Source organism: Myotis daubentonii, chromosome 2 (genome assembly GCF_963259705.1).
Source record: "Myotis daubentonii chromosome 2, mMyoDau2.1, whole genome shotgun sequence".
NCBI classification, from domain to species: Eukaryota; Metazoa; Chordata; class Mammalia; order Chiroptera; family Vespertilionidae; genus Myotis; species Myotis daubentonii.
The window spans coordinates 181,343,085-181,357,728 of NC_081841.1; the positions used below are offsets into that span (position 1 = coordinate 181,343,085).

General features: G+C 41.8%; 1 protein-coding gene across 20 annotated transcripts in view; it reads right to left on the reverse strand.

The window, feature by feature from the left end:
* Window positions 1-528: 528 nt before the first annotated feature.
* DOCK9 (dedicator of cytokinesis 9) overlaps window positions 529-14,644 on the reverse strand; it is a 257,697-nt gene continuing 243,581 nt past the window's right edge. For all 20 annotated transcript variants that reach the window (XM_059685010.1, XM_059685008.1, XM_059684999.1 and 17 more), the window contains 5 exons: window positions 12,916-13,126; window positions 7,645-7,835; window positions 4,107-4,207; window positions 3,834-3,972; window positions 529-1,819 (listed from right to left, as the gene is read on the reverse strand). In XM_059685010.1, coding sequence (XP_059540993.1) covers window positions 1,697-1,819; window positions 3,834-3,972; window positions 4,107-4,207; window positions 7,645-7,835; window positions 12,916-13,126 — 765 coding nt within the window. In that variant the 3' untranslated portion in view covers window positions 529-1,696. The remainder of the gene's footprint in view (window positions 1,820-3,833; window positions 3,973-4,106; window positions 4,208-7,644; window positions 7,836-12,915; window positions 13,127-14,644) is intronic.

The following is a 14,644-nucleotide window of genomic DNA, read 5'->3' on the forward strand; positions in this document are numbered from 1 at the left end:
TCTGAGCCATCACTTGACTTGGGTTCAGTGTTTGTGATAACACAGGCACAGGGAGTGTGAGCACATGTGGCCAGCGAAGCACGGCCGGGGCAAGGGACCGCCTTGTCCCAGAGTATGCATCTTGAAGCAGCAAGGGTGATGGCACAGATGAAGCCTGGATACAGTTGAAGGGGAAAAGCCAGAGGTAATACGGTGTCTACGTACACGTGGGGAACGACAGAGCCAGACCACGGTGTGACAAAGCATTTATCCAAATTCTCCGGGAGGTCTGTTCCTCACACCTACCTGCCTCTTGACATCTGTATTTTGGAAACTTACACAAAGGCAGAGAAACCGGTATAAAGACTTCCCGTATACCCAACCTCTGCCTCAAGAATTACCAACATTTGTCATTCTTGTTTCATGTACTTACCCTCTTTTTTCCCCCCTCAGGTATTTTAAAACAAAGTTCATATACCACCTTTTTTCACTCCTGAGTATTTCAATATCCTGTCCCTCCCACGGCTGTTAAACAATAAATACCCAATATTCACTACCAGAAAATCAGCATATTTTTAATACAGATGTGGTACAGAATGTTTAATTACAGCAGGGCAGAGATTCCAGTTAAATAAAATTAAAAACCTTTATTTTCCCCAATATAAAATTACTAAATTAATGTCTCAAAAGAAAATATAACATGGTGAAAGCTTTAAACCACACCATTGTTCACCACAGGATTTATGATTTACCAATGACATTCTCCACCACTTTGGCAAAAGGATGAACTTTTCAAAAACAGTTTAAAAACCTAACATAGCAAAGACTGTGTACATCTCCATATTGCACTTTTTTATGTACAAGAATAAAACAGTAAAGTCAAGTGTCTTGCATATACTAAGAACAGCACAAATCTGTCACAATGAAATTTAATGCAGAAGCTCATGTGAGGAGTATTAAAAATGTAGAAACATAACACACGTATGTACAGAACGCCGAGACTGTATTAACAAGCTCTATGTACATGACAATACACTGCATTACTTTAAACTTTTTAGCATAGTTGTGTTTATTAGTAGAGGCCTTTGGTTCTAAACTGCTTGACTAGTTTGAAGCTCACATAGTTTCTTAAGCGTTTCTGGTTTTTTCTAGACGCAAGTAAGTAAGTATAAAAGCACTAAACCTTCTGTTCACTGGTACAAAAATTACAGCGGTCAGATCCCTCAAGTCATCAAAAACTAGTCACAAAAATAGTTCTTGTATTCAACCTGAATGTGCCACAGGAAAAAATATTTTCAAGATTTCCCAGCTTAGCCTAGAGGCAAAGGGCTACCCCAGCCTCAATTTCAGTGCTATGTCCCTGCTATGTTCATTCCAGAACACTCGTTTTCTCTAGGCCATTTATCTTAATACTACTTTGTAAGGAAGAATAAAATCTAGCTTCAGTGTATGAGGGTCCACCACACGCCTCTGTTAAGACATCATGAAAACTTGGAATATTGCCAGAGAGACTTAAAAAAAATATGTGCCTTCCCCTGACTCCTCTAGAAAATCTGCTATGAAAGAACAGTTCTCTGTTTCCTCCCTCTCCCATTCCCCTGATTTCTCCTTGTGCCCCGTCTCCCCGTGTCCTGCACGAGCCCAGTGATTAGCTTTGGAAATCATCCTGAGTTTGCAAATGACAAAGCAGGTCCCCACACGCGGTCCATGAGGCGGATCACAGAACTGAGGACGAGCTGGTCATCCCGTGAACCATTGTGCTTGTTGGAGTCCCACTGATGGCATTGAAGATGTGAAGGGAATTCGGCAAAACGCTCGTCTTCTCCTCCAGGGGGCAAATCTTGAGGCACAGAAACACAACATTACCCAAGTGCAATGCCCTGAACAGCATTTTCCAAAATGGTGCGTTTCATGCAACCCACAGGACTTATCTCATCCAGTGGTAAGTGTTCCTGTGAATGATGGTCTGCTTAGATAGTTTGGTTTTGGCAGTTTTCAGAAGGATTGTGTCGGCTCATCTAGTGAATGATGTTTTTTAGATCAGGATTATAAGGAGAAAGTCCAGAACAAACATATTTTTGTCTCCTTTACAAGTTAATAAGTGGAGAGCCTTCCAGACTCACCAGATGATAAGGAGGCTTGAAGTTTATCTTACACATACTTGATGGGGACACGACCTAGCCTTGTCCCCTGGAAAAGTCTTTTAAGATGAATCTGGAGCATCTGTGTTTCTCTACTGGCTCCTTTTCTCGGGGTCCTACAGATAGGGGCTGCCCCTTTGACCCTGAGCTCATCTCTTTTTGCGTTCAGTAATTCAGGGAAGGGTCCTAAGGGCGGGAAGTGACCTACTGCTAGGCAGAAACTGAGAAGAACATACACACTCAGAGGCTCCCCTGGAAAAGCCCAAAGCAAGTCTACTCCGGCTTATGACCCTTTTTCTTTAAGCGTTCAAAGGAGTTTAATCTTCATAGTTGTTGAGATAATGGAAAGTTCAAGTTTAGAGCACAGCACTGCATCAAATGTCCACACATACAATCTGGGAGTTTATTTTAATATTTTCAGCCCATAATTTTTTTCCTACTTTCATCTTTTCTAGTGCCAAATGCTGGCACCCACTGATCAAGCTCTCCATTCTACAGGAATCTGGAGGCCATGGAAAAGACCCTGAGTGTTTTCCAAATGCTTGTGCTCCTGAGACCTTCACAGTCTGGTTAGTTATTCACATGTATTTCTTTAATCATTTCCTACTTTTCCAAGAGCCCAGAAGAGGGTTGCCTTCTTCTGCACATGCATTTGTCCTTATGCCAACATCTGCAGCTTCCCAAACTCAGGAATAACTTTATGTGAGTCAGTAAATCAAGTTTTAGAAAAATAAAATTAAAAAAAATGACATTACCATCCCATCTGATGTGTGAGCATGAAGGAGAAAAAAAAAGTAAGCAAGTTAAAGCTCAGACATTTGCTTTCCTACAACAGAAATTTCCTAAGTAAATCATCACATGACATGTTAACTGACACAAATGGTCCTGGCTTCGGTTTTGCAAGACTGAGGCAACAATGAGGGGAAGAGACAGGAGCAGTTCTGTGTTAGCAAGGTGCTAGCACTACCTATAAAGATGGCTCTGCACTCGGAAGGAGTCACTATGGTTGATGGAGAGCGGACCTCTCTGCAGTTATGTGGAGGCTGCTCTTTGACATTTACTGGGTTCCCTGGGCAACTGTCCTCTCTGATGACTACTGGGCCCTCATCCACAATTCTCCTGAAAGGAATCCGTACAGGAAGGCAATGATAGCAGTACAATCAGAAAAGATCCCATAATGACAGGGAATATAGAAACAGCCAGGCGTAATCTACTGGGGCACCCAAGTCAGCTTTAAAGAGTTAAAAACTGAACAACCCTATTTTTGTAAATGGCAAAAGACATTTAATAGAACAGGTAACTCCTTAAACTGATGGGTAAACCCTGTTCTTTCAAAGGACCGGGTGAATAAAGAAAATTCTACCAACAGTATGGGTATTTCTTCTTTATGTGAGAGGTTTTTTGTTTTATTTTGTTTTGTTATTGTCACTGTTGTTTTACGCTAGATTGGGGTGGGGGAGGGGCCACCCCCAAGAGTGTGGAAGAGGAGGTAGGAGCTGCTCTCCTCTGGTCACATTAGGTACTAATAGGTAGGCAACCTGTTCCTCGAGCTATTCCTCAATAAACTGTGGTGAGACAGTGGCAGCGGAGTAGAGCGCTACATTATTCTCCAAATCCTGGAAGGTTGTCAGAAGGGGTAGGCCATCACAGGGTGTCCTGAAGACCCCAACCAACACCTGCTTCCCAAACATGAGAACTCCAGGTGGCACGTACCTGCTCATGCATGATTTCAGAAAGCTCTTTTGCCATTTCCCTGTAGTTGGCCTTCATTTCTTCCTGATACTCTAACTGGTCTTCCTTAATCAGACGTTCATTTACCACTAAGGCTTGACCGCACGCTTCCACAAATTGCCTGAAGTGGTAAAGGAGAGGAAGAAAGGATGTTGAGGACAAAGAATGAGTCCAAGTGGCAGTGGCTCTTCCTTGATTGAGCTCTGAAGCTGTTCATACTTGAAGAGAAAAAGACACTTCTACTGTGTGCTTTACCTGAAAACTTCTTTAAGCAACTTCACTTTATTGTCCGGATATCTCTTTGTGTTTGTGTCATCTAAGAAAGCTCGGGCATATGCCAGTGGACCAGCATTGACCTAAATAAAGAACAAAGTTTTAAAATTATGTTATAAAGAAAATGACCTTTAATTTCAGTTGGTATGTGCTAAAAATGATGCCTGTAGTCATGACCCCTACCAGGAACTTACAACCCAAAAGAGTAAACCATGAAGAAAGCTACATGTCATTTAAGTTTACCATCTCAGCCATCCTCAGGGCACTGCTGATGATGGTTCATTCTATGTAGGAAGAACCAAAGCTTGGAAAACATAAGGGCCTATTCAACGTTGAACATCCAATAAGCAAAATACCTGAGATCAGAGCCCAAGTCTTCCTATTGATAATTGGCTACACTATACTCAACCTGATTAGTTCAGTGAAAAACTGGGGAAAAAAAAAAGTATATGCCAATTGTTTAAAAACCAATTGTTCACCTCACTGAATTGTATAGACAGCCATGGACAAACTGATTTGCTATCCTTGAATGGAGTAACCATCGGAAGTGTGCGGCAAGTGCCAAACATTAGGGGCATTTAGCAACAGGGTATGTGAACCAGAACCCTGCATATCTCAATTAGCCAAGAAGAGTTCTCGGTTGGGAAGGTCAACTTGTGAATGTAGATAAAAAGAAAGTTAGACATACTGGATGGGAAGGAAAAAGTCCCAGGCATCCAAGACAGCTTGGGAAAGGACTTTACCACGTGATTCCTGCATAACTTCTCCTGGAAGATCTGGTGGGCTTAGGGGGTAATTAAGTAGGGAGGGCTGTCTATCTTTTTTGTTGCTGTTGGTGAAAGAATGGGCTGTGGTTCTGATCCATGGTGTTCAGGACTTACATGGTAACGGCAGGAGATTTGCAGTGTGGGAATTCACACCAGAGGTGGGGAGCACTTTGAGACAGGAACCGCTAGCTAACCTTCTGTGATGACTATGTCATCACCCTGGATATGTGTGTGTGTGTCTGTGTGAAGATGACCAAAATGACTGATTATCCAAAATGATACAGTTGGCTTTCTGTGTCCGATAGTTCTGCATCTGCAAACTCAACTACCCACGAATCAAAAATATAGTTAAATAAATTACAGTTTGGTTGGAGCACTGTCCCATGCACTAAAAGATTGTGGGTTCGATCCCCCATCTGGATGTGTACGTAAGGCAACTGATGTTTTTCTCTCACATCAATGCCCCCCCACCAACATATCCTTGGGTGAGGATTAAACAAAACATTACATTGTTGTTGATATGTACTATGTAGTTAAGCCTAAGATGGTTGTTACTGTTCTGAACATGCACAGACTTTTTTCTTGCCATTATATCCTAAATAATACAGTATAACAATTTACATAGTATTGGGTATTATAAGTAATCTGGAGATGATTTAGAGCAGGGGTCCTCAAACTACGGCCCGCGGGCCACATGCAAATACAAATATTGTATTTGTTCCCGTTTTGTTTTTTTACTTCAAAATAAGATATGTACAGTGTGCACAGGAATTTGTTCATAGTTTTCTTTTAAACTATAGTCCGGCCCTCTAACGGTCTGAGGGACAGTGAACTGGCCCCCTGTTTAAAAAGTTTGAGGACCCCTGGTTTAGAGTATACAGGAGGATGTATGTAGGTTATATGAAAATACTACCCCATTTTATGTAAGGGACTTGAGCATCCATGGATTCTGGTACCCTGTGGGTTCCTGGAACCAATCGCCCAAAGATGCTGAGGGATGACTCATTCAATTTTAAGAAAATGCAAAGGGGAAAGTTGATGAAACGTCCTAAGGTCTAATGTAACAAGGTCTTGGAGCGCAGCGCCAGGGAGCCAGCCAGATGGCTCTGTCTGCACAGCAGCAGCCCCCGTGAGGCTCTCAGTGAAAGAATTAGAGAAACGCACAGATAAATCGATACAGCGCATATCCTCCGGCTCTAACGCTGTGTTAACGTTGGTGGGTACACATGTATGAAGTTCATCTTACTTCATCATGCAATTCTTTGCTTTTTAAGATGATTGAGCATCTGTAAAACTCTAAGGTCACAGTCGAATGGCAGGGCACATTTTGTCCTTTAGAAAGCTCAACCAGTCCAGCCCCACCTTTTACTGGCGCCCACACCCTTCTGCTGGCCTTTCGATAGAGGCTGGAGGCTCCTGGGTCACGTTGCTGAGTGGTTTTGTTGCTAGCTGCAGAAACTGTGGCCTCTGGCCCCGTTATGTAATCACTCACGTTGCTGGAATGATTATCATATTCACTTGATAACTTATTTTTGGCGCATAAGTCTTTTGGGCCATAAGAAAAGAGGTTGAAAACATCTATAAATACTTTTGTGGTGAATGACATTTAGAAAAATGTTAGGCAGCAACTCAACATGAATCTCATAAAAAGCTGACAAAAAATGATTTCAGAAAATGAACCAAGGAAACTCCAAAATCTATATATTACAATCTACATGTAACTTTCATAAACACCCTCTTGAAAGAGAAAAAATATTAGAAATACACATAAACACACACACATAAAACATGTGTTTGAATTACTTATATACACTTAAAAATATCAGTGAAGTAACAGGCATACTGCTCACTGGAAGGAGGTGATTTAGCATTTACCAATTTCATAGGAAACTATGTAAGAAACCTTTTAAAAATGTATTTTTGAAGTGTAATATACACAGAGAAAAGTATACATAATGTAAGTGTATAGCTTGATGAATTTTCATACACTGAACATATTTGTATAATCATCCCCTAAATCAAGGGTGATCTTTTTCATAAATGGTGCACACCACTTGGATAGCTATATGGAAAAAAATGTGTTTTGACCCCTATCTGCTACCACATACAGAAATCTAGATGGACTGCAGGTCTATATAGGAAGGTTAAGCAAAGAAGGAAAATATAAATATGTTTCAAAGATGTTCTTTTAAAAACAGATTTCTTCAAGTGGACATAGAAAAAGGCTACCAGTAAAGAATAAATTAATCTATTGGGCTATATTAAAATCAAGATTTTTTTATATTAATCAAAAAATACCATTAAGAGAGTAAACTTGAGGTACTTTTTCAGATAACAAATTTTATAGAAACCAGACAATCATAGTTTTATAAGAAAACCTAGAGCTATTCTTTATATTTAGAAGAGTCTTAATGGTTCCAATTAGGCACCCAGAATCCCCCAAATTACAAACAAACAAAAACCCAGATTAGTGTGGAGGGCTGTCTCCTGCCCCCGGCAGACAGTTTAGCGAGAATGATACTCTTGCAGATGGGGGAGAGCGGAGAGTGAGGGGTAGGGTGGGGTACCCTATGGTTGCTGGTATGAGGAGAAGCTGCACAGACACTGGGGGCAGGTTACGGGAATCACCCGGTAAAGCCGAGATCTACACTAGACCTTGCTGGTGCAAATGACCTGAAATATTCCCAAGGTCTTCAGTAAGGAGTCTTCCCCTGGGTTGCCCCGTGGTTTGCTCCGCCCGGCGCCTGGCTCACCTGAACACTCACGCTGCCCTGGAGTTTCAGCTGGAGTTTGATCATGTCCACGTCAGCCGAGGAGCACAGCTGCCGCAGCTCAGCCACCTTCTTACTCATCTCGTCAATGGCCACTTCGATGGGGTTCAGGTCGGTGTGGTGCTGGTACATGACGGGGACCCGCTTCTTCACGTACGGGAAGCAGTGTATCGCTGCGGAGGAACGGGTCCCAGAATTACTCCACGGTCTGCATGACCTTCACTGCTATCGAGGTAGACGCCCCTATTATTCCCATTTTACAGAGAAGGAACGAAAGCCTGCCAAAGTCATACGTCAGTACTTCATGGACCCAGAATACGTATTGTCCTTCTGTATCACTGTGGATGTCTGATGACAGGTTGTATCATAGAAAGCAACGGGAGTCGGGTGTTTGTTAACGTTTACTGTGAGAAGTGTATCTTTGAAGAAATTGCTATATTGTTCCCTCCTCAATTTTCTCATCCACGACTGCCTTGCCTTCCTTGGAAGTTGAGAGATCTGAGTGAACTAGCAGATATAAGGTGGCTTTGGAAATATAAAAAAAGACTGAATAGTTTAAAGATATTACATACAGCTTAAGTCCAGAAAAAATATAAGAAAATTCATTTTTATCCACAGAACAACTTTGAATCAAAGTCTGCATAAATCAGAAAAATGAAAAATAAGAAGTGAAGATATATTTCCAAGCAAAATATTTTATGAGCCAGAATGGCAAAAACTGTTGAAGTAGCAATAATAGAGATATTTTAAAACAAATAAAAAAATAAGTAAAAATATTAACTATTTTTTATACATTTTTAAACCAAAAAAATCAATATTGTTTTCATTTATCATAGTAAGACACCAAAGAGTTAAGTTTAAAAATGAGCAGAGAAACAGCTGGATCTACTTTGGGTTGTTTCATGTTTCTACTTTGCTGCTTTATATGGTATATAAATACCTGTACTATTCTCATTTAACATAGATGTAGTAATAGATCTTTAGATATATGCTTTCTTATTTTTTAGTAAGCAAAAATAAGGCAAGGAGAGTGTGAGTTTGGATTCGTTATTATTTATTAAGTGGCTAGGGTGTGGGGAATTACTCAGAAAGGGCTGGTCACAAGATGAGAAAACAGGCCAGCGACACGGAGTTCCTGTGGGCCACATCTGGACAAGGCTGGAGAGGGTGTTCAACCTGACCAACCTCCTTTGTCACACACAGGCCTGTTCTAGTCTCTACATGTTCTATCAACCTTAGTCCAAGAGTCTGTGTCTCCTGTTTCTTTTGTGTTCCTTGCGGGCAGTTTCTAAGTCGCAGCACTGGGATGGGTAAATCCGATTAGAACCAAAGGCTCCTCTGAGAAGGTGACCTGACTGGGCACTGCTGCTTGCCGGCCAAGGACACGGAAAACGATCCTGGGAGCAGAGGTGCACCTGGATGGGGCAGACTGACAGGTGTATGGGGAACTACAGCTTTCTCATTTGTAAGGAAGAAGCACGTGTGGAAACGTCTATGCAGCCACGGCCATGTTAAAACACAGGCCGTTGTTCTGTCACAGTGCTGAGGGCTATGGTGTGGTGGCACCACCATTTCCGAGAGAAAAGCCAGCTCCGAGGATGTGTATATGTCCATGGATTATACTGATTTCGTGTAGCATAAGAGTTCTGAGTCACTGCTTCTTGCTTCTTGCAATGATAACTGGAGACTTAAAGAGGTGAAGAAGAGTACAGTGTGGGGCAAATTAGGCTTACTGTTGTGAGTATGTGAAACACAGTTTATTCTCGTATTATTATTTATTAATTATTGCCTTATTTTTCCGTATGAACAACTATAAACCTACTTTTGCTCACATATATAATGATACAGAAAACTCAGTCTGTGCAGGAGCCTACCAGTTCCATGTGATCTGGGACTGCCTCCCCCCCCCCCCCCCCCCACGCCCCCAATGCCCTGCCTTACTTGCTGGCCTCATCTCTCCTCCTCTTCCTCAGCTCCATCACACCCCCCTACTGGCCGTCCCCTGAATGTGCAGGGCATGAAGACACCTGCCCTTGGCCTTGGACTCAAAATGTCACCTCCTCAATGAGGTCTACCCCATCACCCTACATAAACCACAGTCCACCCCCTCAGCCCCACATTTCCAATCTCTTTTTCCTTTTGTCCGGAACACATACCACCTTCCAACATGGGTATATTTATGCATTGCTTTCTGTTTATCATTTGTCTCCTGCTAGCATCTCATCTGCACAGCCGGAGCTTTGTTTTGTTAGCATGCCAACGTGGAACACCACCTGTACGCAATCAGTTTTGATGGGTTAATGACTGTATTGCTGCCAAAATGGCTAAGTGAAAGCGCAAAGTGGCTCGGAAGGTGGAAAATTAAGTGACAGACTCAGTGAGCCATCTCTAGTGATCTGCAGCTCTTTAATAAGGAAGGTGAGGAAGAGACGGTTGAGAAGTGACTGTCCATCTGCTTAGACTGAGTAGAAGATTCCAACCTGAGTGGGAATCTAAGCATGATTTAAGAAACTATGGAATAGTGATTGGAAGGAAACTCCAGTGATTGGGTAAAAATCATTCCTAATATAATTCTGTATTTGTTAGGAAGTTCTATGAAAAAAGAAACAAAGGGGATCATGCTGGGAGGGAGGCTCAGAAATACACACCAAAGGAGCCAGGTGGGTGATCACTGGGTTTTTTTTGAATGATCACAAATGTCAGTTGACTGGACTATCCTGAAAAGCGAGTGTTTGTTGGATTCAGAGGGCAGGGAGCCCTAGGGCTCTCCCGTATCTTGGAAGGCTAAAGGTCAGGTTTGAAGCAATGCAATGACAGAAGAACCTAAGAGATTAATAACATGAGGGAAAACTCTCAAGTTCAAAGTCTTTCAGGATATTCTTTAACTAAAGGTTGTATAGAATTTACATGTTTTTAGTAGCATTTTTATCTTTTTTAAAAGTATTTTTTATTGATTTCAGAGAGGAAGGGAGAAGGAGAGAAAGAGAAAAACATCAATGATGAGAGAGAATCACTGATAAGCTGCCTCTTGCACACACCCCCACTGGGGATCAAACCTGGGCATGTACCCTTGACCGGAATCAAACCTGGGACCCTTCAGTCCGCAGGCTGACACTCTATCCACTGAGCCAAACAGGCTAGGGCTTTAGTAGCATTTTTATGCTACTAAATCTCTAAATCTTTACACTTCCCAGTAACTATCTTTTCAATATTCTTAAGACTTTTCATGGCAACTATTGCACTCTTGTTCTTGTGCTTTATTTACTGCAATCCCCTTTTGGTCATCATCACCCTCAGAGGCAAGGTGAGATTTAGCAAAATGAAGTTCATTCTTTCCCCTCCTGGGCATGATATACACAATGTTTAATATGAGATGGAAAGTATAACTCTCCTTTTACAGAGGAAGAAACCAAGGCACAGAGAGGTTAAGTGACCTGCCCAAGGTCACACAACGGGGATGTGACCCGGTCTGCAGGACTCAGGCTTTGCACTGCCCACGCTTTTCAGCCCCCAGCTGTGTAAGGTGGTTATGTCCCGAGCCAGCAGCACACGTGTCTCCTCTGCCTCTCCTGCAGCGGGGTTACTCTTGGTCCCCTGTTCCTGCAGGTACAGAGCTTTGCTCCCTTTGTTTATCTAATCTAAAATACTTCTGTGACCAAGTGGTAACCCTCGAGGAAATCTGCCCGAGGAAAACACCTGGTAATAACTTTATGAATCAGAATGCCACCTGAGCGGAATAATCATAATAAAATAAAAATCCGGACCCTGACTCATCAGGGAATGAAGTTCATTTAAAGCAGCAGTTCTCAAACTTGAGTGGCATCAGAATCAACTGAAGGGGCTTGTTAACCACAACTCGCTGGGCCCCACCCCCACAGTGTCTGAGTCATAGGTCTGGGTGGGGCACGAGGATTTGCATTTCTAACAAGTTCCCAGGCGATGCTGATGATGCAGACCCAGGAACAACCTTTGATAAGCACCGATTTATCACAACTACAGTGACAAACAACCTAAGCTGATAATTCCCATAAAATGGCTCCATTTGGAAATGTAGTTATCTTGTTTATTAAGAAGCATGTGCTACTGTGTCCCTTAGAAAAACAATTCATGACATATGGAAGAGACAATATTGTCTGTGCTTTACATGTAATGTTATTATTCTAAGAGCAGGGGTAGAAACCCCTTCTTTAAGAAAGCAGATTAAAAAAATTTTTTTAAACTTTTATCCTAGGTCCCTTGTAGAAAGAGTGAAAAATTCTCTGCAATATGCTGTTCTGAGCTGTTTTGCAATGAGCTGTATTCTCTCTTTAACGGCTTTACTGAGATATCAATCATATCCCACAGAATTCACCCACTTAAAGTGTACACTCCAGTGGTGGGGGCGGAGCCTCACCCGCGATGCAGCACCGTACAGCGCTCTTCCATTATTACTGTAATGTGCACGAGCTCGCCCAGGTGGGGCACTGGGCAACACTGACTCTACACAAAAAAAGTGGGTGCTTCCTGGCTCAGTTGAACTATGGCCACCCTTTGGAAAACGTGCCTCGGCAGTGGACACAGACACACCTGGCCTTCTGAAAGGGCCTCCCCACTGATTTTTTTTAAAAGTCAAGAAAGTGTTTTATTTTAGGTTACTGCAGTCGTGTTGCTGACCCTAACCTAAGAAGGGATGAGTCAAGCTCCCTCAAAGAAGGTAAAAATCATTCCTAATATGATTCTACGCTTGTTAGGAACTTGGAAATGGTGCAAAACACATTTTTGAGAATGGGTTATGGGTGGTAAACAGCACCAAAGAATTAAAACTCGGCAACAGCTGAACAGGTGGCCTCTGACTGCAGCGAGGACCCTGGAACTGGAGCTACTCAAGTGGAAGCTGACCAACGACTCTCCGGGGCCAGGTGGGAGGGATGCAGCCTCAAGTCCCATTTATTCGCTCAGCTACACATCTCTGAGCAGGTCCATGCTGGGACCTGTGCGACCGAGATCACGCGGGTCTCTTCCCGTGAGGAAGAAACGGTACTGAGTGCAGAGGTTCTTGACCTGGGTGCTGTGGGCCCAAGATGGGTCCATGTGGGTGTTAGAAGGAGTCTGTGAATCTCCTAAAATGGTGTGCAAAAGCATCCTGAGGAGGGAGGGGCCCACTGTTTTCATCAGAGTCTAAGAAGGGACCTGACCTGACATTGGATATAAACTTGTGGTCAGGGAGAAGAAGAGAGTAGAATCATGTAACTAGAAAAATGCCATGAGCCATACCTGTCAATATGGTGCGCCGTTTGCACTGCTCCTCGACCCCACCCTGCCTCTTCCCAGCCTGCGTGAAGGGCATCTCAAACATGAAGCGGCGAATGTTATGAGACCTTTCAAACTCCGTTTTCCTTTCTTGCAATTCTTTTTCATCAAAGAATGGGGTGACGTGAGTCACCTGGATATATGCATACTTGGAATCCAGATCCTTGGGGTTGACCTTTAAATGAATAATGAAATGGAATATTGGTGCTAGTTGTCAAAGCATGCCTATGTTGTATTTTCCCACTTTTTACTAGTAAAAGTTTTGGAAAAATTCAGAAAAGTTGGAAAAAAATAGTACAAAGAATACCCGCATACCCACCAGTTAGAACAATTGCTAATACTTCGCTGTATTTGTTTTAAATATACACACACACACAGACATACATATAGACTTTTTTTTAGCTAAGCCATTTCAAAGTAAGTGGTATACATCATGATACTTCAGCCAACATCTCCTAAACATGAGGACATTCTCTTCCTAACCAATATACATTATCATACCCAACAAAATTAACACTAATTCCCTAATGTCACCCAATACCCAGTCTATATCAAAAGGTTTCAAATGTCCCCAGAATGTTATTTATAGCTATTTGTGTTTGAACCAGAAACTAATCAACAATCACATTTTACATTTAATGTTATGTCTCTTTAGTCTTGTTTAACCTAGAATTTTAATTTCCCACTATTTTTTTTCATGACTTTAAATATTTATTTTACTAAAAATATTTAAAACCTAGGTCCCCAACTGCCTTGTCTGGGCGGCTCAGTTGGTTAGAGTGTTGTCCCACTACGACAAGGTTGTGGGTTTGATCCCAGGTCAGGGCACATATGAGAATCAACCAATGAATACATAAGTAAGTGGAACAACAAATTGATGTTTCCCTCTCTATCCTCTTTCTCTCTGTCTTCCTCTCTCTCTCTGTAAAGTCAATAAATAAAAATTAAAAAAAAACCTAATTCCTGAAATTATAATTAATCTGGAGGTAGATTAGATGCAAACAGATGTAGATGAATTAATTTAATACAGGTACAGATTAATCTAAAACTAATCTAACCATAAGTTTAGTTCCTGATCAACTCAGCACATAACTACTTTCACAACATTTCTGGAATTAGTGGTGTTCCAACTTCTGGGATATGCTACAAAATTAAACATGGGCATTTTCCATAGACAATCAACAGCTAATTTATTAGGGAGTCAAATCAATTTTGCACATATCAATTGTATCCAAGCTTCTTAGAAAAATAAAAGGGGACATGAAAGAAAGGCATAGAACCTGGAGACTATACTGGAAGCAGGGCAGGCAAACGAATATGGCCAAGATAGTTTTACTGGTCTCAAATTATCACACACCACTGTTCTCCTAGGGATGTTTGTGAAGAGAAACGAAAACCAGATGTGAAAGTGCCTTAACCTTTGGAAGTTAAGAAAATACAGAGTTGTGAGTTACTTCTATTTTAGAAAAGGCCATCTGGCCAATCACTATACTAATTGCATTCAAACTTATTAAACTTAACTTCCTTTAGCAGAAACCAGTTAAAGCAGTGGAAATAAACATTCCTGACCATTGTTTTAGCGGTGTTTCCCTAGTCTGCATTTTCAAAGTTGCACATAAGTTCCTGCAGAAGGAACGGAGGCCTGGTGTTTAGGGAAGAGAAGATCTAGAAAGTCTCTCAGCTGCTACATCAG